The 26,114-nt window shown below is 46.5% G+C and overlaps 1 protein-coding gene across 7 annotated transcripts; it reads left to right on the top strand.

The window, feature by feature from the left end:
• The first annotated feature begins 1,628 nt into the window (after nt 1-1,628).
• Nucleotides 1,629-25,985, top strand: Lig3 (DNA ligase 3). 7 transcript variants are annotated; one of them, XM_070027196.1, is made up of 20 exons: nt 1,629-1,681; nt 3,287-3,994; nt 7,355-7,498; nt 11,266-11,463; nt 12,256-12,407; nt 12,931-13,097; nt 13,224-13,301; nt 13,923-14,091; nt 15,920-16,075; nt 18,136-18,267; nt 19,111-19,190; nt 20,123-20,210; nt 20,456-20,533; nt 20,797-20,920; nt 21,463-21,605; nt 21,916-21,990; nt 22,348-22,494; nt 23,531-23,738; nt 24,001-24,128; nt 25,139-25,985. In XM_070027196.1, exons 2-20 carry the CDS (start codon nt 3,373-3,375, stop codon nt 25,370-25,372), a joined length of 3,123 nt encoding a protein of 1,040 aa, XP_069883297.1. In that variant the 5' UTR covers nt 1,629-1,681; nt 3,287-3,372; the 3' UTR covers nt 25,373-25,985. The 7 variants fall into 7 exon arrangements, with proteins under 7 accessions (XP_069883297.1, XP_069883294.1, XP_069883300.1 ...); XM_070027193.1 differs by lacking the exon at nt 1,629-1,681 and adding an exon at nt 1,717-1,801; XM_070027199.1 differs by lacking the exons at nt 1,629-1,681; nt 25,139-25,985 and adding exons at nt 1,717-1,801; nt 24,270-25,130.
• The last annotated feature ends 129 nt before the right edge of the window (nt 25,986-26,114 follow it).

The raw sequence follows: 26,114 nt of genomic DNA, 5'->3' as shown, positions 1-26,114 counted from the left end.
CCAAACACCATAATTGGAGGATTTAGGTTAAGAGCTAAGGAAAGGAGTTAACTGTGGAGTTCTGAACAGGCCTGGGGTATTCTGATTATTCCCAACCAAGGTATGTTTTGGTTTGGCTCATAGAACTACTTTGACACTCCAATCAAACTTTTGTGGTCCAAAATGCCCATGGGCACAAACCTTTATTTAAAATTTCAGGGGGTTCAGGATGCCCCTGGCCTGCCCACAGATGCCTAGTGGTTCAAGAGTCCCAGGAACTAAAGCTTCCCTTTCTTCTCCCTTTAGTAATTATAATAACCACCTATTGTTAACTACTTATTTGAGGGGAGACATTTTTCACTCATTGCATCTCTCAATTGAGTCTGGCCGTATTTCAACTGTTCAAAAGCCACGTATATGGAGGGATTATAGCCTTGAAAAGATGTAGTTAAGATTTTTGAATCAAAATGTAGTCCTTGCAGTTATAGAGACAAGTTCAGCAGCACTGGAGTGGCCCAAATGAAGTAGTATAACATTTAGCTAGGATAACTGGAGTTAGGCCTTGAACTTCCAGACCTTCCATTCCCAGCACCCCTGTTAATTAGACCACATGGTTAAAACACATTGGACTACATGGTTAAAACACAAACACTGGAATCCTGGTGGGTCTGTTACCAAACTTCATATACTCAAAACAAAGTTCATCCTTTTACTCCAAATAACTCCTCTTTCCTCTTATTTCCTAGTTCACCTAAGAATTTTTTTTTCATCTGCTCACTTAAGTCATCCTTATTTCATCCACAGATAAATGAGAACTTTATTAAGAAGATAATTTTTAAGTGTAATGACTTTCAAACATGCACCTTCCTTCCCCACCTCTTCCCCCACTGAATGAGTTCAGGCCACTTTGGTCTCTGAAAGGGCGACAAGAGGCTGCATGGTTCATTTGCTTCAGGATGACTGTAGGCTAGGCTCTGACCTGGCCCTTCTCCCACAAAATAAAGGCCAAGCTATCCCTCTCCACAGAACTCCCTTAGGGATCTGTTCTTTGCTTAACTAAGAAAGCCCAGTTTTTCCTTCCCTACTCTGAACAAGATCACCTACCTTCTTGGAGCCCACTGCTCTTTTGTAAGAATAGCTACCTCAGGGCAGGGAGTCTGGCTTAGTGGCAGAGTGCTTGCCTAGCACCCATGAGGCCAGGGATTCAAGTCTTGGGTACCACATAATCAAAAAGGGATCATCACCAAAATAAAAAGCCACCTCAAACTTACAAAACAGACTTAAGCTTTATACATGACTTTATATTGTCTCTACCTACTTACCTACGACCTAGTACCTCTTTTTCAATTCAGTACAAGTTACTCACTATGTTCCTCGTAGGCACAAGACTGGGAATACAGAACATATAGGTAGAATTGCTCTGTCTCTCTCTCTGCCTTCCCCAGGATCATCACGATCATCTCTAAGGAGTCGATGATTTCTAACAAATGAGAACTCTAGGGCGGACCTTACGCAGCGCAGACCGACAAGCCCAAGACCTAGTGCCACAGCCATTCCTCAGCCACTGGTTAGGACTGGGGGGGCGGGGCCTGCCCGCGACGCACGTGGCGGCAGGGGGCGTGGTCACTCCCGCGTAGCTCGGGCCTCTGCTGTTGCGCCTGCGCGCCTCGGTCCGCTCAAGGACCCGTATTTAAAGAGACAGGTAGTCCGGGCGTTCCAGCCGTCGTGGGCTTGCCGGCCGCCTGTGGTGGGGGCGGGGGGAGGACGCCTGGACGAGAGGCCTGCGGCCGAGTGCCACCACGGGAGAGGCCGGGGAAGGCAGGTGAGGGGCGGCGCGGCTTGGCGAGGCGCGGTGTGAGGAGCGCCGCGAGGAGGGGGGGAGCCGGAGCAGCCCCGAGCGGAGCAGCCCCGGCTCCTCCCCCACGCCCGCCCGCCCGCCCGGGGGCGCACCCTTCGTGACGTGGCGGACCCACGCGAGGTCCGCGGCTGCCGTCGGACCCCCAGGGTAGCGCGCGGGGGGCCGCGCCACGCTGGGCGCCCAAGGGGGGGGAACCCTTGTGGGAGGGAGGTTCTGGCGTCCGGGCCGGCCGCCCAGTCCCGTCCCCCGGAAGGGCTCGGGGCGGGGGTGGCGTGGCGTGGGGGAGCGGCCTGGGCCCGCCTCGGGGCCGGGCCGGGGGGGGGGGGGGGTGGCGGCCGGGCCCACCTCAGCCTCCGCTTCCACGTGGCCCGGCGCACTCCCCCTCCCCCCACCCCGGCCACCGGGCTCCGCGCTCTTCCCGCACCGCGTCCGGCTCCCCGGATCGACCTCCCAGGCCCCTCTTCGGGCCCGCCGACTCGGCCGTGGCGCCTCCCTCCACCTGGGGAGCTGCGCCCCCACCCGCACGCCCCGCACCCGGCGGAATGAATCGTCGTCCTCAGTCCCAGCACCCCCGGGGAGGGTGTAGAAAGCCGGGGGGGGGGTGGGGAAGGAATGTCCTCAAGTTTTGGATCTCCCCGGAGGGAGGCCGCGGAGCTCCGCCCGGGCCGGTCCCCGCCGCCGGCTCCCGATCCGAAACACAATAGCCCCGTTTTACTTCACAGCCGGGTGCGGGCTGAACATGCCAGGATAGTTAAAACTAGAACTTTTTGAAGAATGCTTTGAACCCATGACTGTGAAAAGGTGTAGCTAGAATCACTTGTTTCCACTTGGATGGACCCCTCCGTCCCTACGATTCTTAATGTTCCCCGATTCAAGTGGCTGAATTAAAACAGGTTAATAACACCTAGGGGGCCTCTGCGGAAAGGTAACTGCTTCACTGTAGAAGAGCTAACGCTTACTGAGCCTTCGGTGTATGCCCAACTCTATTCTAACGGGTTTACTTGTAGAATACCACCACCTCTGGTGTTAGGTACTATTCTTACTCAAATTTTATAAAGGAAGGAATTGAACGGACAGGTTAAGTAACTTACCCAAGCTGCACAGCCAGTAAATGGCCAAGCTAGGATTTATATCTAGGGAAGACAGTCTCGTTCTAAGTTCGCTTATGCCTCTCAAAACAGGGCTTCTGTTTAAATCACAAATCTCTACAATGATTTGATTGCTTACTGAGAATGACACATGTGATACACTTCACATTAAAATTTAATGAACATAATGTAATTTTTTTCTTGGTGATTAAAAAGAAACTTCAGGATCTTGGTAATACTTAAAGGTCATCATCCATTATAACAGTCATATGTTGGTGGCCTGAAAAATTTTATGTTATTTGGGTTCTCTTTGTGTGATTTATTTACTAGGTATATTTGTGTGCACTGTTTTGGAAACTAGGTTTTCCTGCGTTGGAACCGTTCTTTTCATCCTAGGAGATGGATGTTTAACGCCCTGGGAGTGTTTGATTAATCAGCATAGACTGGATGAAGTTCTGGCCTTTGAAAAACTGGAAGCCTAGCTTGTCCTGTCTTTTGTCTCCTACGCTTTTGTGCAGCTATATGACTTTGGCTTTCAAAATCTTCGCACAAAACCTCCGTGCACTTGGCAGGAAAGAGCTGTGTCTGCTCCAAAAGCAGTATCACTGGCCTGAAATAAGACAATTCAGCCAGTGGTCAGAAACTGCTCTGCTTCGGGGGCACTCCCTTTTCCAGAGAAGAAAGCCTGTTCAGTCATTCCAAGGAGGCCATTTGAGACCACTTGCCACCCACCTTGTTTTCTTGCCAGGCTCGCATGTGGGACTCTGTAGTGGCCCCTGTGAGATGGCCGAGCAACGGTTTTGTGTGGACTACGCCAAGCGTGGCACCGCTGGCTGCAAAAAATGCAAGGAAAAGATTGTCAAGGGCGTGTGTCGAATTGGCAAAGTGGTACCCAATCCCTTTTCTGAGTCTGGCGGTGATATGAAAGAGTGGTACCACATTAAATGCATGTTTGAGAAATTGGAACGGGCTCGGGCCACCACAAAAAAGATCGAGGACCTCACAGAGTTGGAAGGCTGGGAAGAGCTGGAGGACAACGAAAAGGAGCAGATAACCCAACACATTGCAGGTGGGGATAACACTACTTTCCTTCTCACTGCTGCTGATAGAAAAAGGGGCTGAAGAGTGTAGACCCCCCAGCCCTTTCTTTAAAATGTTTAATTTGTAAATTTTCAGTTCTTGGAAGAGTGACAAAAACAAAAGTAGTTCAAAGAATATTTATTCTCTTTATCCAGTAATCAATGAATAGTTGATATAATTTGGATTCCTGTGCTTCTCTGTACACACACACACACACACACACACACACACACACACACACACACACACACACACACACACACACACACACACACACACACACACACACACACACACACACACACACACACACACACACACACACACACGGTCGTCGTTCTCCCCCCCCCCAACTGAGAGTAAGTTGCATCCATCATGATCCTTTACATTTAGAAAATTCAGTGTGTGTATCTTAAAATATGTTTTTATGTGGCTGTAATAGGGCTGTCGACTTCAGTGAAGTTTCCCTTGGAAGCTGAGCACCACTAACTCAAGTCTATACTGCTAGGGAAGATGGGAGATTGGGGGATCATGGTTTGAGGACAGCTCATACATAAATGTTTAGGAGAGTCCCACTCAACCAAGGCTGGGTATGGTGGTGCTTGCCTGTTAATCTACCTGTAGGGGAAGCACAAACGGCTGGGCACAGTGGCACTCATCTTTCATCTCCAGTGACACAGGGAAGCACATGTAATAGGACTACAGCCCAGTCGTCTGGGTACAAAAGGAGACCCTACCTTGAAAATAACCAAGGAAAATTGGGCACACTAGTGGTTCACGCCTGTAATCCTACCTGCCAGCCAGGGCAGGAAAGTCCATGAAACTCTTATCTCCAATTAACCACCCAAAAACCATAGTGGAGCTATGGCTTAAAGTGGTAGAGTACTATGATAGAGCAAAAAAAGCTCAGGGACATCCCCCAGGTCCTGAACTTGAGTCCCGCCACTGACAAAAAAAAAAAAGATAAAAGGGACTAGAGGCATGGCTCAAGTGATAAGAGTTCCTTCCTGCCTTGTAAGTATGAGGCCCTGAGTTCAATTCCCAGTACTGCCAAAAAATTTTTTTTCTTTGATACAATACTTTATAATCTCTATACTAGTCTATTCATTGAATAATATTGTTAATTACATTCTCTCTCCCCCTCTCTCTCTCTCCCCCTCTCTTTCTCTCCCCCTCCCTCTCTCTCCCCCTCCCTCTCTCTCCCCCTCCCTCTCTCTCCCCCTCCCTCTCCCCCTTCCCCCCAGTATAGTATCCAGTGTAGGAGCAGATTATAGTCACAGGTGTCATGTCTCTTTGACTCCTTTTAGTCCAAAACATTTCCAACATTTTTTTTTTTTTGGGTCTGGTCGTGGGGCCTGAACTCTGGGTCTGAGCGCTGTCCCTCAGCTCTTCAGCTCAAGGCTAGCGCTCTACCACTTGAGCCACAGAGCCACTTCCGGCTTTTTTTCTTTTTGCTTATGTGGTGCTGGGGAATCGAACCCAGGGCCTCAGGCATGCAAGGCAAGCGCTCTACCACTGAGCCACCTTCCCAGCCCTATTTCCAACATTTTTTGTGACTTTGACCTTTTAAAGACCAGGGTTACGCGGGTGCTGGTGGCTCACGCCTGTACTCAGGAGGCTAAGATCTGAGGATCACGGTTCAAAGCCAGCCCAGGCAGGAGAGACCGTGAGACTCCTATCTCCAATAAACCACTAGAAAACCGGAAGTGGTGCTATAGCTCAAGTGGTAGAGTACTCGCCTTAAACTGAAGAGCTGAGGGACAGCGCCCAGGCCCAGAGTTCAAGCCCCACGACCGACAAAAAAAAAAAAAAAAAAAGACCAGGGTTACTCACCAACACCCTCTTTTTTTTTTTTGTTTTTGTTGTGGTCCTGGGGCTTGACCTCAGATCCTGGGTGCTGTCTCTGAGTTCTTTTGCCCTAGAATAGTGCTCTACCACTTGAGCCACAGCTTCATTTCTGGCTTTTGGGTGATTAATTGGAGATGAGTCTCATGGACTTTCCTGCCTGGGCTGGCTTCAAACTTCGATCCTCAGATCTCAGCCTCTTGAGAAGCTAGGATTACAGACATGAGCCACCAACTCCTGACTCCAACATCCCTTCTTATTTATCCATCTATTATCTGTGTAGACTCATGAATTACTTCTTCTCCCAGTGACCTGTAATTTATAGTTGTACCTAATTAATTTGATAATCTTGTATTTGGATAGTTTTCAAAGCCCCTGTAAGCTGGTTTCTGTGTCCTTATAGAGGCTCATTCTTTTTTTCTTTTTTTTTTTTCCTTTAGAAAAAAAGACTGGCCTTGAACTTGTCATTTTTCCTGCCTCAGTCTCCTTATTGCTGGGAATACAGGTGGATACCACCATCCCTAGCACATTCTTTAAAGTTGCTTTAGTACTTAAGTACTCAGGCATTCTAAGTCTTATGCATATGTCCGTAAGCCTTGGGATCAGCCATTTGTCAGAGGAGTCTGAATTTCTGTTAATGGAGAATGGTAGTAGAAGTCAAATTCTGGATTCTGAGTCCTCATTTTCATGGATTATCATTGCTTCTAAATCCTTTAGGTAGACAAATGTAAAAAATTATATACATATTCATAAATACACAACGTGTTTATAGACACATTTGTATGTAGGTGCATATCTGTGTTTATAGATAAGTATAGGAATCTTATTTCCACTACTTCTAAATTCATTTAGTCCTCTGATCTTCAGTATCTGTAATGTAATATTTGTATTTTCAATTAAGTTAACTTCTGTTCAGTTCACTCTAAAAATGGGTATTTTTCCTTGTTCTTCAGAAGATAATAAGACCTTCAGGAGAGAACTCTTTATTTTTTATGTATGCTTCATTCTAGAGCTCCCCATCCACCTTGCTCTGCGTGGCCTTTTGGCATTAGTCCTTGTTACCTATGGAACCCATCTCCTGCAGAGGAAGAGTTAAACTGTCACATGACTCATCAACAGCTGGAGTTTTTCATGCTCTAATCTGATACTTGCTGTTCACCTGTACACTGGGACCTGGGTCCCCAAGTTTTACCTATCAATTGTGATGGCCAATTTCCCCCAAATTGTTATTTCTCGAGATAATTAGATGAGGCAGAGACTGTTGATGAAAACTTAATTTACTGGTAGAGTCAAGTGTAACTAGGTCTTTGGTCCTCAGGACAGCCTGCCTTCCTCACTGCCTAATGCCTTTCACCTGTTACCTCCAGAGGACCCTCCAGCCTTGGGGCAGCACTATGCTTATTTACCAGGCAAGATGCTAAGAGCACTTCAAAACACCTTTGGAAATTTCCTTAGCAATCTTTCACTTAAAGGATATTTTCCCCTCCTTTGGGGGGTCCTGCAGATCTGTCTTCAAAGGCAACAGGCACACCAAAGAAGAAAGCTGTGGTCCAGGCTAAGTTGACAAGCACTGGCCAAGTGGCATCCCCAGTGAAAGGCGCTGCAGTTACCACCAGTACCAACCCCCGGAAATTCTCTGGCTTCTCAGGTAAGATGTGGTAGAGCACATTAGCTGTTATTATCCTCCTGTGGGACTCTGTTTTAGCTAACCTCAATAAGTAGACAGTGATAGCTACTTCTCAGTATTCCACTTGGGAGGCATCTCCTTGTACAGCTTCCGCTATAGCAGGAAGATGTTTGTTAGGTCAAGACTTTGTCCCCTTGAAGTTATTAGCTGGGTCAAGCAGATTTTTATAACCTGCCCTTTACTTCCTTGTGTTTTGTAATGAATGTATTTTAAGAAGTTGTTTCCCTGAATTTGCCTGAGTGGAAGTGAAAGAATGGGAGAGAAAGTCCATGTCATACATGGACCATATCCCTTCATGCTCTTAGCTCCTGCAGCATATGTGCTCAGGTGATTGGAGTGTGTGGGGGATATGTAGCAGGAAGAAAGGAGGAAGGTGAAGGCAGGTAATACAGGCTAGTGGTAGAGCATGTGCACTTACCAACCTCTGAATTCAAATCACAGCTCCTAAAGGGTATGTTATATCTCTTATAGGTATCTTTTTTTTTGGAGGGGGGTCCGGTCATGGGGCCTGATCTCTTGGCCTGGACACTGCTCCTCAGTTCTTTTTTTGTTGTTGTTGTTGTTGGTCGTGGGGCTTGAACTCTGGGCCTGGGCGCTGTCCCTCAGCTCTTCAGCTCAAGGCGAGCGCTCTACCACTTGAGCCACAGCGCCACTTCCGGTTTTCTGGTGATTTATTGGAGATAGGAGTCTCACGGTCTCTCCTACCCGGGCTGGCTTTGAACCGCGATCCTCAGATCTCAGCCTCCTGAGTAGCTAGGATTACAGGCGTGAGCCACCAGCGCCCGGCTAGTTAATGTTTTTTTATAGACAGGTTTCAGGAAAACTTTTCCTAGAGTCTTTCTTTGGACAGGAGTTGAGAAGATTGGGATCATTTGGGTAATAAAAAGCATTGGCCTGGGGCTTTTATTTGTTCTTCAGTTAACAAAAGGAAGTACTTACATTAGACCCATTTTATGAATGAGGAAGTCAAGCTTCAGGATCATAGTAGAGTTAGTTTTGCATTGACACCTATTTAACCCCAGTGCCTGTGTTCTTTTACTACATTCTGCTACTTGCTTTACTGTTTGAGTCATTCTTGTGATTGACTCAGTTGAAGAAAATAATGAAAGTAAAACTTTGGACTCAAGCTGTTTGGGGAATTAAAGAAGCTTTGGCCTTAAGTCAGAAGAATAAAGGCTTGTTGCCAGCACTAAAGCTTGACAGCTTGAAGCTGGGAGCAAGTCTTCACCTGTCTGAATCCTGTGACTTCATCTGTGAGTCAAGGTGGCACCATCTATCTGCCTTACCTTCCCATGTTCTCAGGAGGACTGAGGGAAACAACATCCAAAAACGAAGCCTGACTGTGGAGAATTTTTATTGTTCTAATCTAATGAATTTTGTTTTATTATATTTAAACAGGGCCTTAAAAATACATTATTAATTTTTTGGTACTGGGGATTGAATTCTTGGCTTCAAGCTTGTCAGGCGAGTACAAGGCCACTTGAGACATATCCAAGTCCTTTTTAATTTTAGCTTGTTTTTTAGGTAGGGTCTCATGCTTTACCTTGGATGGTTCTTCCCATGGTCCTTCTGCCTCCCCTCCTGAGTAGTTGGTATTACAGGTATGATCATACCCGGCCATTCCATTTTGAGAGAGTCTCAGCTAACTTTGGTTAAGATTGACCTCAAACAGTCCTCTTGACTCTGTTTTCTGAGTAGCTATAGTATAGGTGTGCAGCAATTTTTATTTCTAAACTCTGAGGCTTATTTGTTGTCTAACAGTAGGCCAAAGAGAGTTAAAAAAAAAAAAAAAAAAGCCCAGGTGATAATAAGGTAAGGATGATTCTGGAAAATCATTGGTCTTGGGGTTGGAATTTGGAAGAGTTGAGAGGAACAGCATCACTTTATTCTTGTAACCTGGCTGAACACTGTTGCTTGGAAACTTTGTCCTCTAAGATCTGATTTAGACTCCAGGTCAGAGATGATAATGGGTTTATAATTTATAAGGCCCAGACAAGCTTGTATCAGCAGCCAGATTGCTAATGCCTCTGCTTTTGCTTTGTAAATGGCCACAGAGAGGTGAAGAACTCACTACAGTTATACATAATTAGTTTTAAGCATCCAGAAAAATCCTGCTTGTTATCTACCTTTTATTTTGACTGTAGAAAGCTTGGAATGGGGAGGGACAGGAATGTTGGGAGTATACCAGAGACACCTGACTATCCTTGGCATCGTTGTCCTGGCTCTGCCACCAAAGAAGTGTGTGATCCTGCAGGTTGTCTGTTCCTGTTTGTGGGTTTTCTTATCAGGAAGAGGACAGAACTTGATAGCTCTGCTATCCATGATAGTAGTACCCTCACATCAAATAACATATCATTTGATTTCTTCCTCTTTTCTCATCCCAGCTTTATAATTGCTCTGGGATACAACTAACCACTTTTGACATACATTGAGTCCTGTTCCTCTATAAAGTAGACACACAAACAGGTATACTTCAGTCTGGTCTTCAAGCTATGAGATTTTGTGAAATTACTGGACCTCATTTGCTTTTTTTTTTTTTTTTTTGGCAGAGGTGAGAGACCAAACTCAGGGCCTGGCACTTGCCATGCAAATGCTCTTCCACTGAGCTAAATCCCATTGCTTTCTTTTTGTTTTTGTGGCCCTGGGGTTTGAACTCAAGGCCTCACTCATGCTAATCCTGTCCTCTACCACTTGAGCTCTATCTCCAGCTGACTCCATTTCTTCTTCTTTCTTTCTTTTCTCTCTCTTTCTTTGTTTCTTTCTTTCTTTGTTTCTTTCTTTCTTTTATTGTGTGCTTACAGTTACGTAAGTCAGGTAAAGAGTACATTTTTGGTTGTTTTGTTTTTTGATGGTTGTGGGGCTTAAACTCACGACCTGGGCGCTGTCTCAGAGCCTCTTTACCACTTGAGCCACAGCGCCACTTCTGGCTTTTTCTGAGTAGTTTATTGGAGATAGGAGTCACCTGTACTTTCCTTCCCAGGCTGTCTTTGAACCACAATTCTCAGATCTCAGCCTCTTGGCAAGAGTGCATTTCTTTTTGGACAGTGTCACTCCTTCCCTCTCCCAATTTTTCCCTTCTGTCTTCACTCATAAATTGTATAGTTCTTTTTTTTTTTTTTTGGTTGGTCATGGGGCTTGAACTCTGGGCACTGTCCCTGAGCTCTTCAGCTCAAAGCGAGCAATCTACCACTTGAACCACATCATCAATTCCAGTTTTCTTGTGGTTAATTGGAGATAAGAGTCTCATAGACTTTCCTGCCCGGGCTGGCTTCGAACTGCGATCCTCAGATCTCAGCCTCCTGAGTATGTAGGATTATAGGCGTGAACCACTGGTGCCCAGATGTATAGTTCATTTTTTTTTTTTTTTTTGAGGGTCCGGTCGTGGGGCCTGAACTCTGGGCCTGGGTGCTGTCCCTCAGCTCTGCAGCTCAAGGCTAGCGCTGTACCACTTGAGCCACAGTGCCACTTCCTTCTTTTTTCTTTTTGCTTATGTGGTGCTGAGGAATCAAACCCAGGGCCTCATGCATGCAAGGCAAGCGCTCTAACATTGAGCCACCTTCCCAGCCCCGTATACTTCATTTTTAACATGACTCATTTCTTTACCTGTGTTGTGGATGCTGTGATATTACTCCCAAGGTAGAGTATATGCCCAGGAGAAGCAGAATGTTGATTGTTAGTTTTATTCCTTCCCAGAAAAGCAAAATCATCTCTCTCTCTCTCTCCAACAGCTAAGCCCAACAACTCTGAGCAAGACCTCTCGAACCCTACTACTAAGACAAGCCTGTCTTCAAGCAGATGTGACCCCAAGCACAAAGATTGTCTGTTAAGGGAGTTTCGGAAGTTGTGTGCCATGGTGGCTGACAATCCTAGCTACAACACAAAGACCCAGATCATCCAGGACTTCTTGCGGAAAGGCTCAGCAGGAGGTGAAGCCAGGAGCATCCTGGATGGGTTTGGCTGGCTTCCAGGGCATAGGAGCATTTACAGGGACCTACGATTATTTTAATGCTCTTCTATTATCTTGAATTGTTAATTTTGAACAGTTGGGCCTCTATATGGTTTGTCACCAGACCCCACAAATAATAATGTAGCCAGTTCCACTTAGTACTTAGTACTTTAGCATTTTTCCCTCAACAGGCCAGAAGAACCCACCCACTGACTAGTAGGAAAATTTAGTGCATATATATATATATATATATATATATATATATATATATATATATATATATATATATATATATAATGATTCAGTTCTTATGAATCTCATGCACATTTGGAATAGAATATCCCATCCAAATATTTCTTATTCATCTGACAACCTTTTTTTAAAAAAATTATCTTTAAGTAGTTGTAATACTAAGCTTCTTTGTTGTTTTTGTTTTGTTTCATTTTTTTGCCAGTCCTGGGGCTTGAACTCAGGGCCTGGACATTGTCCCTGAGCTTCTTTTACAAGGCCACATTCCCAATCCTCATCTAATAACTTGTTACTGAGCATTTGGAATGTGCTTGTTTGTCACTGGGGACTTGGGTCTGCCCAGAGGAATTTTTCCATAGACCCAATGTGAGGCCAGCAACCACCAAAGTCTACTGTACTGAGTTGGGCAGAGTACTGTGGGAACATAAGCCATGACAGGTCTTTCTCGGTCTATGCTTCACGTTTGTATGTTTACTTGTTCAAGCTCTGTGTCTCAAAAAGGCTTGCTTTCTTCTGTCTCCAGATGGCTTCCACGGGGATGTGTACCTAACAGTGAAGCTGTTGCTGCCTGGTGTCATTAAGAGTGTTTACAACTTGAATGATAAGCAGATTGTAAAGCTTTTCAGCCGCATTTTTAACTGCAACCCAGATGATATGGCACGGGACCTAGAACAGGTCAGAGGGAGGGCAAGACAGGCCACATTTCGGGTGGGGTTCTGCCAAGCCAGGTACCTGCAGCCATTTTTTAAAAACGATTGTCACACACTGTTTTAGGAAACTAAAACTTACTTAAGCAAGTTTCTGTTGGGGGAATAGCTGAATGTGGGTCTAAGTTAATTTGATAAATGAAGAGAAGTCTAACCACTCCAGGTCACCTTTTAAAAGGACCTATCTCAAAAGTCAGAATTTAAGACTTCTTTTCTCTCTTGGGGTTCTAATTCTGGAGTCTGATCTGATGTCTTTTAGTTCAAATTCCTAAACAGGAATTACACTGGCTTAGCCCTGGATTATTTCTCTGCTTAGCTAAGGCAGGTGGAAAGATCCTATGTAGCTAGCCAGGTCTCTTCTAGGTGCTCAGTGGGCAGGTATGTTGAGCTATGATTGAAATCTCTTGATTCATCTTCAGTTCTGAGGTCTTAGGGGGATACATTTGACCATCCTGGGGTTGCAGCAGTGGCATTTTGGTTTTTGGAGACAGGGTGACGTGTCAGAGACGATCAGAGTCTTCTTTGAGCAGAGCAAGTCTTTTCCCCCAGCTTCCAAGAGCCTTCTCACCATCCAGGAAGTGGATGAATTCCTCCTGCTGCTCTCCAGGCTCACCAAGGAGGATGAGCAGCAGCAGGCCCTGCAGGATATTGCCTCCAGGTGCGGGAGCTGCCCCAGGCCAGCCACACCCACTGGGGGTGAGCCTGAGGAGTGATATCACTTGGGAAGGAAGGTTGAGGTGCAGAGTTCTTCAGAGATAAGGTTAACTATGTGTCATCTCTTTAGGTGCACAGGTAATGACCTTAAGTGCATCATCAGGCTGATCAAACACGATCTGAAGATGAACTCGGGTGCAAAACATGTGTAAGTAACTGCTCTTCAGACAGCCTGAGTCGTTGACTTCCCTTGTTCCATATAAGACTTGAGTCCTCATTCTACTTAGTTACTTTCTATAATCCTGTCTCCACCTCCCTTTTCTCACACGGCTATTGAAAATTTGGAATTTATTTAGAATATAGAGTGGTTCTCTTGCCTCTTCTAACCCCCTTCTCTGCTAAGGCTACATCCACACAGGCACAGGGTTTCAAAAGTCTGGGTTTTCTGAGTTTTTTACTCCCATGAAAGTCTTTTTTTTTTGTTGGTCATGAGGCTTGAACTCAACCCCTAAGCTCTTTTGCTCAAAGCTAGCACTCTACCACTTTGAGCTATAGCTCCACTTTCATTTTTCTGGTGGTTAATTGGGGATAAGAGTCTCAAGGACTTTCCTGCCCAGGATACTTCTGAACCTTGATCCTCATCTCAGCCTCCTGAGTAGCTAGTATTACAGACATGAGCCACTAGTGCCCAGCTTCATGAAAGTCTAAAGACAGTAAACCATACTATTTCCCTATAGATTAGACTTTCTCCTCTCTCAAGGGTAGACTGCTATCCAAAGCCATAATATCAAATGCAGACATTTGTTTCCTTGCTTCTGTCCCCTGGCAGGTTAGATGCTCTGGATCCCAATGCCTATGAAGCCTTCAAAGCCTCACGTAACCTGCAAGATGTGGTAGAGCGGGTCCTGCTCAATGAGCAGGAGGTGGAAAAGGAGCCAGGCCAGAGACGGGCCCTGAGTGTTCAGGCCTCACTAATGACACCTGTGCAGCCCATGCTGGTAAGAAAGAAACACTTCCCTGTCCCAACCCTGCTGCCCACCTCTCTACGTGGCCTATCCCTTGGGGAGATAACTGCTGCAGACTGACAAGGGGATGAGGGGGCAAGAGAAAGGGAGAACAAGATGCAGCGGATTGCTAAGTGGGGCAGTGAAGACACTGGGGCAAAAATGACCAAGTATAATAACCTGAAACTAGTTCTCAGCTTTGCCACCAAAAACCTGTACAATCTTAGATGAGTTGCTCAGCTTCTCTTGGTCTTTAGTTTCCTTGTGGAAATGGATGAGACTCTCTGAAGCATCTGCTAAAATGGTTTGTCATCTTACCTAAACATGGAGATGTGTTTGGGAGCTTCTGAAGTTCTAGGATCTGCTCATAGCTCATAGTTGGCAGAGCCAGGCTTCCTACAACAGGGTAACTGAGGAAGGAAGAAGAAGCTTAAAGAATGAAAATTCACTTGGACAGAAATAACTTCGGTCTCCATTTCATAAGAAAGGGGATTTCCTTTTAGATATTTGTTTTCCTATGTGACACAACCCACTGCATGGGCTACCATGCGTGCCTACCTGAGGCCCTTAGGGTTTTCTGCTGTTGGATGGTGCTTTTCAGGGTTTTTGTCTTGTGTGTTAGAGGGTCCTTGTTCTTTCCCAGTTAGGCACGTGGGAGGTGAACTGTCCATTCCAGAGACAAGCCTTCAGTTACCTGAAGAAGAGGCCTGTCTGACTGTGGAAGAGTTCTTACTGGAGTCTGTTCAACAGGCTGTCATTTGAAAAATGGCAGAGGTTATATAGCTTTGTTGTTTAACATATAGGCCTTGAAAGTAAACCTGTATTCAAATCTTGTTCATGTTAGTTATTAGTATCCCTAGCCGTGTAACCTTAAGTGCTTAACTTCTCGGACCTTCAGTTTTCTCATCAAGAAAATGGAAACATGGATATCACATCAAAGATGAAATGAGAGAGCCAAGTATGTTAGTGTACTTCTATAATCCTAGTACTTGGAATTGAGGATTATGGGTTTGGGACCAGCCTAGGCTCATAGCAAGACCCTTTCTCAAAACAACAGTAGCAAAAAAAGAAACAAAAAGAAGATTGTGTATGTGATCTGACAAGAACCCCAAACATAGCAGCAGCTAATTGTTTGAGTCAGGTGGCAGCCATATGTGCATAAGCACCCTTGTATCTGGATGGCCTGTCTTATCCATCTCTGACTTTGGTCACCCTGACAGCCTGACCTCTGCCCTCTTTATCTTACCTCCCCAAATCTCTTGTGCTCATGGATTTAATATCAAGCCATATTCCTGCAAGAGCCTCAGTTGTTAGGAAAAATTTAAGTCCTATTTCAGTGGAATTTTATTTGCTTTACAGTAATAGCATTTTCATCTTCCTCAAAGAGCAAGCTCCTGACAATCCTGATATAATTGTACAGAATTCATTGTCCTACGCTTTCCATTCCCATCACCCCTTTAACATCCTCCCCTGAGCATAAACTTTGGGCACATTCACATCCTAACTAGCCCAGCTCTGGGGATCAGCAGTCCTCATTAGAAGCCTTCAACCTTTGCCATCTGCCAGTGGCTCAAGCTGAGGATCTGAGATCTGAGGATCGTAGTTCAAAACCAGCCCAGGCAGAAAAATCTGTGAGACCCTTGTCTCAACTAAACTACTAAAAAAGCTGAAAGTGGAGCTATGGCTCAAAGTAGTAGAGTGTTAGCCTTGAGCAAAAAAAGCTCAGGAACAACACCAAGGCCCTGAGTTCAAGCCCCAGGACCAAAAAAAACAAAAACCAAAAAAGTCTTCAGCATTCAGCCTTTGCTTTCCCTACCCCAAGGCTGAGGCCTGCAAGTCCATCGAGTATGCAATGAAGAAATGTCCCAACGGCATGTTCTCTGAGATCAAGTATGACGGGGAACGAGTCCAGGTCCATAAGGATGGAGACCACTTCAGCTACTTCAGCCGCAGTCTCAAACCTGTCCTGCCTCATAAGGTATTATCCTACCCACCAGCTCTGCCTTTCCCCTGATTCTCACTAAATCAACAGTTCCACACTCCTTCCAGCTCTGGTTCGTAATAGGGAATTAATTTGTTAGTTGTCAAATGGATAAATTCATTTCTAGAGTCTTCTAATAAAGGATTGCTCAGCAGGGGCAGCTTGGAAGTGTAGACATGGGTTAATCTGGACAAAGCTCCCAGATACCTATTTCATTGTGCTATCGGGACAGTGAGCTCATTTGATCAGATGCTGTGCAGACCTTTGCTGTTTCCTTGTCCATGTTATCCCTCTAGATAAAGGTTTATGCATAGGGAATGTTGGCCTCTTGTTCATTAGTTTGGTCAACACAGTTATCAAATGCTATATGCACTGTTGTAGCTAGTTGGGCATATCACTAAAAAAGAAATGGACAGAATTTCTGGCCTTCAGGAAGTTTTTAGTGTGCTATAAACACAATGCCTTTGGGATCTGTGAGCCCAATTCTGGCTCTACCAGTATAGGGGTGAGAACCTCAATCCTCAGCTCCCAGGGCCACACCTTAGAAATAACCTCAGGGGAAAGCAGCTGAAATATCTAGGTCAAGTAACCTGTGAGTAAATGGCATTCTTGCCCTTTCTACTCCCTTTTATTGTAGCTCTGACTCAGTTTGTCCAAGTCCCAGGGTCAAGAGAATCTGGTTTTGTGGTGCACTAACAATGAAGGTTCCAGCCACTGTTCCAGGTGTTAAGAGAGCTGTGTAGTAGCCTCGTGGAGCTTTAGTGCTGCTAGTTCACTTGTTCTGTGGGGCACTGAAACTGCTTGGGAACTATTCTGTTTGGATTGACAGCATTGAGCCACCTCTTGTGACCCAGGAAGCTTCCTTAGCAAAGCTTTCCAGCATTCATCCTTTACCAAAATCTCTTCATCCTCTTGCCTTTCCAGTGCCGTTGGTTCTTAAAAAGTTGGGCAGGCCAAGTGCCAGTGGCTTATACCTGTAATCCTAGTTACTCAGTAGGATGAGATCTGAGGATCACGGTTCAAAGCCACCACAGGAAAGTCTGTGAGACTTTCCAATAAACCACTCACAAAACCAGAGCGGCTCTGTGGCTCAAGTGGTAGAGTGCTAGCCTTGTGCTGAAGAGCTGAGGGACAGCGCCCAGGCCCAGAGTTCAAGCCCCATGACTGACCAAAAAACGTTGGGCAAGTGAGGAGTGGCATGGATGGGCAGGCCTTTCTCCATCCTGCTGCAAGTGTCCTGGGCAGTGAGCACCTATGTGCCTCTCCCAGGTGAGAATCTGGGCCACAGTTGGGCCATCTGGACCCCACTGCTGGAATCATTTGGCAGGGACTCTCTGGTGTTGTAGTGGCACCTCTGTTGAGCAGAAGATTAAGTAGCTCTTTATCTGGAAAAATCCAATTCCAAACAACTTTTATTCTGAGGATGGCTGAGGATTCAGAAGTCTTTTCCGAGAAGGCCTTACTCACATTGCCTTCCTGTTCCTGAAGGGTTCATCTCTTTTCTGTTTCCTTTCCAACCAGCCTGTTCTCCCTTTTCCTTTAAGCTATAACACCTCTCCCTCCCACATTTGTCTAACCTTCCTCTCCATATCCTTCCCTACATGCTCACAGTTTTTTTCTTCCTTTTCTCCCTCACTGTGCCTCTCCACAGCCCATAGAAAGTGACCAGCCATTGGGGCTGGGAAGGTGGCCTTGCATGCATGAGGCCCTGGGTTCGATTCCTCAGCACCACATAAGCAAAAAGAAAAAAGCCGGAAGTGGCGCTGTGGCTCAAGTGGTATAGCACTAGCCTTGAGCTGAAGAGCTGAGGGACAGCGCCTAGGCCCAGAGTTCAAGCCCCATGACCGGACCCAAAAAAAAAAAAAAAAAGAAAGTGACCAGCCATGAACTGACCTCTTCCTGGGTCTGGACAGTGTTCTAAAGCAGATAACCATTGTCTGCTTATCCAAGGCCCACACAAGACATGTTTTCCACATGAGCTCAGGCGCAGAACTTTCTGGGGTCCATTTTGATCTCCATGGATTGTTAATCTCTCACCAGACCTACTTTCCTTCCAGGTGGCCCACTTCAAGGACTACATCCCCTTGGCTTTTCCTGGGGGCCACAGCATGATCTTGGACTCAGAGGTGCTCCTGATTGACAACCAAACAGGCAAACCACTACCCTTTGGGACTCTGGGAGTGCACAAGGTACCAGCTCAGGATATGTGTGTAAAATGAATGATTATACATTAACTATCAGTCTGAAAAGGGAAGAATGTATAACTTAGGGTGTGGCTTATTCCTTTTATCTTTTTTTAAAAGATCAGAAAAAAGAAGCTATTAGGAACTTAGAATTGAGTTGGTTTCCATGTGGAACTGTGTTAGGTTTCTGTCACAATTACAGAATAACCTGAAATGGCTAACTTATAAAGAAAAAGGTCTACCTTGACTCATGGTTCTATAGGTTCTAGTCTAAGATTAATGGGGCTCATGGCTTTGACCTAACAAGGCAGCGCATCATGGCTGGAGCATATGGCATATGGTGAAACTTCAAATGTCAATACCAAAAAATTTTAAATTCTGTACATACATACATGAGCCTGAGTGATGTAGAGAAGCTCACTATTAGCTCCTTGTTATGTTACATCTGCTGTTTCTCTGTCCTGAATATTGTGAAAATCTGCCTCACAAAAAGTAAACGGTGCCCCAAAAGCAAAGGTAAAAGTTAACATATTTAAGTGATAAAGTGCACATTTGAAATTTGTTGAAAGGTGGCACCATGTCGTTAGTGGAAGTTGGGTGTCATGGGAAATAAATGAGCCAAATCTCTGCAGCATAGCAGAGCCCTGTGCTTCCTGAGCATTTGAGGTTTCTCCTCAATGACAGCCTCCTTGGAACCACCTGCTCACCAGTGCCAGAGGTCTACTAAATAGCAAGCATTACTTGCAAGTGCCTTTGTGGCCCAGGTGCTTATGACACAGATAGACTTCCATCCAAGCCTCCCCTTTTTTCATGCACTCTGTGTACTCATTGCCTTGTTTTCCTTTACAGAAAGCTGCCTTCCAAGATGCTAATGTCTGCCTGTTTGTTTTTGACTGTATCTATTTTAATGATGTCAGCTTGATGGACAGGTGAGTTGCATAGCATGGGGGGTGAGGGGCAGGGATGGGGATTGAATTTAAGACTTCCCCTGTGCTAAATACAGTCTATCATAGAGCTACCTTCCCCTGCATTTCCACCCCTGCCTAGTATCTTTAAGCCAAGAAACCTGTTTAAAGTTTCTAGATTGTGAGTACAAGGGGTTTTATTTGGGAAAGAGGGAAGGGGAAGCGCAAACATATGCTTTTGTGTCCATGAGCACAGGTACAGTTGCTACAAGTCAATTCCCCATTCATCGAGAGGAAAAGGCCAATCTTTGAGAGCTTAAATCTTGGAGAAACCCAAGTCCCCAACAAAGTCTGCTAAAGCACAATGGACTATTGAAAACAGATAGCTTGTGAGCAAAGTAGGGTCTTCTGTTTTTCTACAGTAACACCTGTGTGATCATAAGACGAATGCTTTTTAGTCAAGGGGCTTGACTTCAGAGTAGGCAGCTACAGAAAGCTCCTGATGGTGGGGCTGTCTTGGGAGAGAGCTGGCAGTCTTGGATGAGCTACATCCAAAGGTTTGACTCAAGCAGCTGGTACTAGCCATTTCCCTACTTAGACATGTCTCCCTACCTTCACTTCACTCCTACAGATTGTGGAAGTAGAAAAAGAACACATGGGGCTGAAAATGGAATTTGGCTCCTGAGACCCCTCTTGGCCTGCTGACAAAAACTAGCCAGCCTTGGTGTTGGGGTGAACTTAACAGTCCATTTTCAAGCAGGACCAGAATCCACACTGTGGGCTAGCGGCCAGTTGTCCCTTGGTGCAGTAAAGAAGTAAATATGAACTGGTTGTGTGCCACAGCTCAGTTTTCCATCTTCAGTGTGATGGAGCCCCAACAGCAGAGCTGTTACACAGGGGAGCTTAGTCCAGGCAGACCTCCTGAAGTAGCACTTTTGTCATTGCTTCCCACTCAGGCCTCTCTGTGAGCGGAGGAAGTTTCTTCATGACAACATGGTTGAAATTCCTAACCGGATCATGTTCTCAGAAATGAAGCGAGTCACAGTAAGTGAAGACCCTACCCTGGGCAAAGGACTCCTTGGGTTTAGGTTGAGATAGTGACTCTCACAAGGGCTGCTGATACCTGCCTTTGATTCTTAGACAACACATGTATATGTTATCTGCCCTGTTTCTCAAAGCCATAGCAGCTGTCCACATCAAAGCTAGTATTTTTAGTGGGCTCTTCTCTAGTGTGCAAGCCACCTTCTCTGTTCTCACCTCAACCTCAAAATCTCTCCTGTTGTCTTCAGAAAGCCTCTGACTTGGCCGACATGATCAACCGGGTGATTCGAGAGGGGCTGGAAGGGCTAGTGCTGAAGGATGTGAAGGTAAGATGGCCACATCTTTTGCTTTGTCCTGCTCTTGTCCTTTGCCCTCTGCTTTTCCCATCCTGGCCAGGAGATGGCAGTGGCATCTGTGGTGGCTGGGGGTAGAAGCTGACAGGGAGCCTTTCTAGGACTGGACCAGGGGTATCCTGGATCAGGAGGATGGGTTTGTATGTCTCAGTGGATCCAGTACACAGCAGTATACATGCAAGCTCACCCTCATGGAATGTATGTCCTAATTAGGTCTCTCTCTTGCATTCCCTCAGGGCACATATGAACCTGGAAAGCGGCATTGGCTAAAAGTGAAGAAAGACTATTTGAATGAGGGGGCGATGGCCGACACAGCTGACCTAGTGGTTCTTGGGGCCTTCTATGGGCAGGGGAGCAAAGGTCAGTGACAGGGTCAGTGACCCTGCAGTGGTACTCCAGAAAGTAGATGTGAAAACAGGCTGGCCTTCTGCTGGCTTGATCTGACAGCATAGAGTTGTGACTTCCCAGGCCCTAGAATCTGAGGCCCAACCTAGTTCCAAGTCACCTGAGACAGGGACATCTATAGGCTCCGGAACAGAGAAGGTAGGTACAAATGTCTGGTGCTGTCCTAAACAAGGAAGTATTCCCCACAGCGTGTTCCTAGGACCTGACATCTTTCATTTTGGGGAGAATCTCCTGACTGGAGATGATACTGGGTCTGAAGATCTAGTATTTTCAATTAATCAACCATGTTCCAGGCACTGTCAAAATCACACAGGAAATGTAGTTCAGAGGTAGAGTGCTTGCCTGCCTAGCATGTGCAAAAACCTAGGCTCAGTCCTAGCACAGCAAACCAAAAGAATCAGCTAATAAAGAGGTAGACCCAAGAGATGAACTCTGGCACTCAGATGTCAAGTGCCAGACCTTTCCTCTGGCCATACTTCATTCCTCTCCCCTCGCAGGTGGCATGATGTCCATCTTCCTCATGGGATGCTATGACCCTAGCAGCCAGAAGTGGTGTACTGTCACTAAGTGTGCAGGAGGCCATGATGATGCCACGCTTGCCCGCCTGCAGAAGGAGCTAGACATGGTGAAGATCAGCAAGGTGAGACAGGGACCTGGTGGACCCTGGTCCTGTCATTCAGCAGCTTCATTTAGGGGACTGCAGATACTTGTCTCCCTAGAAGGGAGAGGTCTGTTGGCTGTGGGAGGAGGATTCGACCTCTGAGTCTTAGTATCAGCTTTGTGGACAGTGGTCCACAGCAGTGTCCAGTATGCTACAACAACTCCAGGCAAAAGGATCATATTGGAAGGGTCAGCATTTTTAGTCAGGTAACATGTCACAGTCCCATTGTCATAAGAGGTTTTTGACCTCCTTTGGAGAACAGCTCTAAAAAGTGTCTTTTCTTCTCTAGGATCCAAGCAAAATACCCAGCTGGCTGAAGATCAACAAGATCTACTATCCTGACTTCATTGTTCCAGACCCAAAGGTAATAACCCTATGGCCTGTGGTTTCTAGATTAGTTGGCAAGTTTTATTATACCACAGAAAAGTTATCCTGACCTCACTGAACAACCACCCAGGGTATTGGGGCGGGGAGGGGGTGGTGGTGGTGGATAGTTCAGCCATATGGCAGGCTTCAGGCTGATGATCTGGCACTGAGGAATCCCCAATAGAATGTACCCATTCCTGTGTCACAGAAGGCCTGCACTTGGAAGGGCTGGTTACAGGACTAAGACATGAACCTCCTAGAGCTGCAGTGCTTTAACAGCCATTGTGTTAATTACAGCTGGTAGGCAGTGTTTCCTTCTTAGCTAGAGATGACTTGCCTGCTTTACTCCTGATAGAAAGCTGCAGTGTGGGAGATCACAGGGGCAGAATTCTCCAAAGCCGAGGCTCACACAGCAGATGGGATCTCCATCCGATTCCCTCGCTGCACCCGGATCCGGGATGACAAGGACTGGAAGTCTGCCACTAACCTCCCCCAACTCAAGGTTTGAGCCAGCTGTTAGCTTGCCTGTGTGTCCTCTACCCCACTGGCCCTGGAATCTGACTTCTCCTTTCCCCTACCCAATGGAGACAGCAAGGGCAGGCAGTTAAGAGGGGGACCAAACTGGTATTACGCCAGAGGCTGTGGCAAGAGTTGTTCTCCCACCAGCTTGCGTTTATCAGCCCTTGGGCTAGCCATACCTGTGGCACAGGAAGCTTCCTTATGAGGGATTGCCTTCATAAGAACTGAGGTCCAGTTAGGCATGGTGGCATATACCTATAATAACAACAATCAGTTGACTAAGACAGGAGAATCTCAAGTTCAAGACCATCCCTGGTTACATGAGATATGTGCCATGGTTCAAACCTAAATTCCTAAGCCACTGTGATCAAAGGATCATAGTTTGAGGACAGCCCAGGCAAAATAGATGTTGACACTTCAGCTTAATCAATGTTTGGGCACAGTGCACATGCCTATCCTTATACCCAGGCAGAGGATAAATAGGATTACAGTCCAAGCTGGCCTGGGCATAAATTGGGATACTAGCTCAAAAATAACCAACGCAAAAAGGCATTGGCAGAGTGGCTTAAGTGGTACAGCACCTATCTAGCAAAAGCTAGGCCTCAGTTCAAATCCCAATTCCACAAAACAGTAGCCCTAGGATCCAGAGGAGATTCACCTTCTGGTTACACTCAAGTTAACTGGGGCTTGCCCCAAGGAAGTCAACTCTATTTTTCCCTGGTCTTTTTCTCACTTTTTTTGGTGCCTGGGCACCATATCCCTTAGCTTCTGTACTCAAGACTAGCACTCTACCATTTGAACCACAGTTCCACTTTGAATGTTTTCCTGCCTGGCTGGCTTTGAACCCTGATCCTCAGATCTCAGCCTCCTGTGTAGTGAGGATTATAGCAGTGAGCTGTCAGTGCCAAATATCTTTCTGACCTCTTTGTTCCCAGCTACTCGTGTCTAAAACAGGCCCTTCCACACTGTGAGGGCAGTCTGGGAAGGGAATGGTAACACACCCAATATTCTCTTCTTAGGAACTCTATCAGCTGTCCAAGGAGAGGGCAGACTTCACTGTAGTGGCTGGAGATGAGGGGAGCTCCACTACAGGAGGCAGCAGTGGCGAGAATGAGGGCACCTCCGGGTCTGCTGCATCCCGCATGACTCCCAAAGGCTCCCCGAAAAAGCCCTCTACCAGTGCCAGGAAGGCTGAAGGGAAACTGAATAACCCCAGCAGCAAAAATGGTAAGGAAAGGGGGCAATGTAAAGTGGGAGGTAGAGGCAGAGACTGGAGGCAAGAGTAGGACCTAGTGTCACAGTCTAGCTCAGACCATGTGATCATTCCTGGTGTGTCTAGCTACAAGCAGAATCTTCTGCTAGGTGACAGCTTTTCCTCCCTCTCAGCCATGCTTACAGCAAGGAAGGACCTGGGCTTTTTTTGCCCCAAATTTCAGGGATCCTTATTGGCAGTCCTTATCCTCTAGTTACCGTGTACTCTCTCCTGTAGGCAACAGGCCCACTACAAAGCCTTCCCCTGTGAAATTGGGAGCAAATCCATCCCTAAAGTTTTCTCCAGTGAAAGTAGGGGAGAAGAGGAAAGCTACTGATGAGACCCCATGCCAAACAAAGGTGAAGGTAAGAGCAGTAGTACACAGGCAGGCCCAGGGCTTGGGGGATACTAGCTAAAGTCCTTCCCTCATACAGCTACTTCTCTAATACAGGCAAGTAGGCCAGCAGTGCTGCTCCTCCACCCTGTGCCTTCTTGTTGCCTTGCAGAGGCGCCCCGCCAGCCAGCAGCGAGGAAGGAGAGCTGTGCCAGCAGGCAGGAGATAGAACCTGGCCTACCAGGAGAGGCTTTGGGGTCTACCCAGCTGTCAGCCCCAAGTCACAGTATACATAAAGTGAAGAAAGCTGAGTCTGGGTGTGGGGTACAGCAGTGTGAAACTCAGAATGGGAGCAAGCATTCCAGCAAGGAGAGCGAGCACATGCTGGTGTGGCAACTCTTGAGAAACCTTTTTTTCTACTTTTCATTCTTCGATTTAGCACCTACTGAAACCAGGAACTAAGTTAATACTAGCTCTCCCCAGGGAGCTGCTAGCCCATAAGGTTGATGGAAGTAAACGTCACTGCATGAGGACTACACCCCCCCACTCTGCCCAAGATTACTAGCACAGCAGTGTGATGACTCTGGGTCTGAGCCCAGTTCCCAGTAGACCAGTGGAAACCATTTCCAATTCTCTTCCTCTCCTGAGGTCCTTGAACTTATCCCCAGTGATGAGTGGGACACCCAGGCCCTCAGTCCAGCTAGCCGTGCAGAACGTATTGTCTTCAGGGATGGCACTGAGTCGAGGGCACTAGGTCTAAGCACCACTGGATAAGAGACATGTCCTTTTCTAGGTCCAGGTCCCAAACATTAAGGTACATCCTCTCCTTTTCTGCTAAGTGGGAATGAAGGAGGGTATCAGTTCCAGGGTACCTGGAGAGACTGGAGAAAGGGTATCCATGTCTGCAGCTTTTCTCCAGTAAAAGCTGCTGTGTCCTAGTCCCTCAGCACCCTCCACCTCTGGCTTTCTAATCTTTCTGTCCTGTGCTCGTGTGGGGAGACCCCCACATCAACCCCTACCTGGACCCCTCTGCATTTGCAGGTGCTACTGGACATCTTCACTGGGGTGCGGCTCTATTTGCCACCCTCCACACCAGACTTCAGTCGTCTCCGGCGCTACTTCGTGGCATTCGACGGGGACCTGGTACAGGAATTTGACATAGCCTCCGCCACACATGTGCTGGGTAGTGGGGACAAGAACTGCAAAGCCCATGTGGTCTCCCCAGAGTGGATTTGGGCATGTATCCGGAAACGGAGGCTGATAGCTCCCTGCTAGGGCTGTGCTCTTTCCTCTCCCTTAGGCCTTCCTCTTCCACTAGGCAGCCCGAGGCTCAGGTTGGAGGCAGGTAGATGGGGAGCAGAGGGGGTGGGCTTTCTTCAGTGCATCTTCCAAAGCCCTCCAGCAGCTCTTCATGGTCTCTTGGACCAGGAATTAGTTGTCGGGGGCACCACAAGTGAAGTCAGTTTCTCTTGCTGGTTGAAATAGATCTTTAAGATCAGGGAGCTTGTTTTACCTTTGTCATTTAAAAAGCTGAGTTTCCTGTTTTATGGTTTGGGGAGTGAACTCAGGGGCTCATGCATGCCAGGCTGGTGCTCCACATTTTTTATCTCGCAATACCTGTTCTTTCTCTGCCAGCTTTCCCTAGTTCTCTTTAGTGACTACAGGGTGAAGGCTGAGCAGTCTTCTCTTTCTTGTCTGCTCCTTTTCACTTCCAGATGCATTTTTAAAACTATATAAATGACTGCCCTCACAAATGATTCAGTCTGACAAAACTTGTATTCAGCCTGGCCCTTTTGCCAAATGAACCCTCATCTGAAAAAACAAAATGAACTTTGAAGACTTTGTTCTCCATGCTGTTCATCAGTACAGGGGAGGATCCTAGCCTAAAAGGAGGAACTGGCCTGGGGTCAGAAATGCAGTCTGTGTAGAGACAATGGTGGACACAAGATTGGCCCTGCCTTGAGTGCAATTCACACCTGAGGATGCTGCTCACCAAGACAACTACAGTAGTGATGGC

This window comes from Dipodomys merriami, unplaced genomic scaffold (genome assembly GCF_024711535.1).
Source record: "Dipodomys merriami isolate MVZ:Mamm:240054 unplaced genomic scaffold, mDipMer1.0.p SCAF_19, whole genome shotgun sequence".
Lineage (NCBI taxonomy): Eukaryota > Metazoa > Chordata > Mammalia > Rodentia > Heteromyidae > Dipodomys > Dipodomys merriami.
Note: the sequence above shows the minus strand (reverse complement) of the source record. Positions and strands in the feature narration are given on the sequence as shown.

Coding starts and splice junctions, on each gene's coding strand:
- Lig3 (XM_070027196.1), top strand. CDS start 3,373: ATGAAGTTCTGGCCTTTGAAAAACTGGAAGCCTAGCTTGTCCTGTCTT. Junction 12,408..12,930: donor TGGCACGGGACCTAGAACAG/GTCAGAGGGAGG, acceptor TTTTGGAGACAG/GGTGACGTGTCAGAGACGAT. Junction 16,076..18,135: donor AACCTGTCCTGCCTCATAAG/GTATTATCCTAC, acceptor CTTTCCTTCCAG/GTGGCCCACTTCAAGGACTA.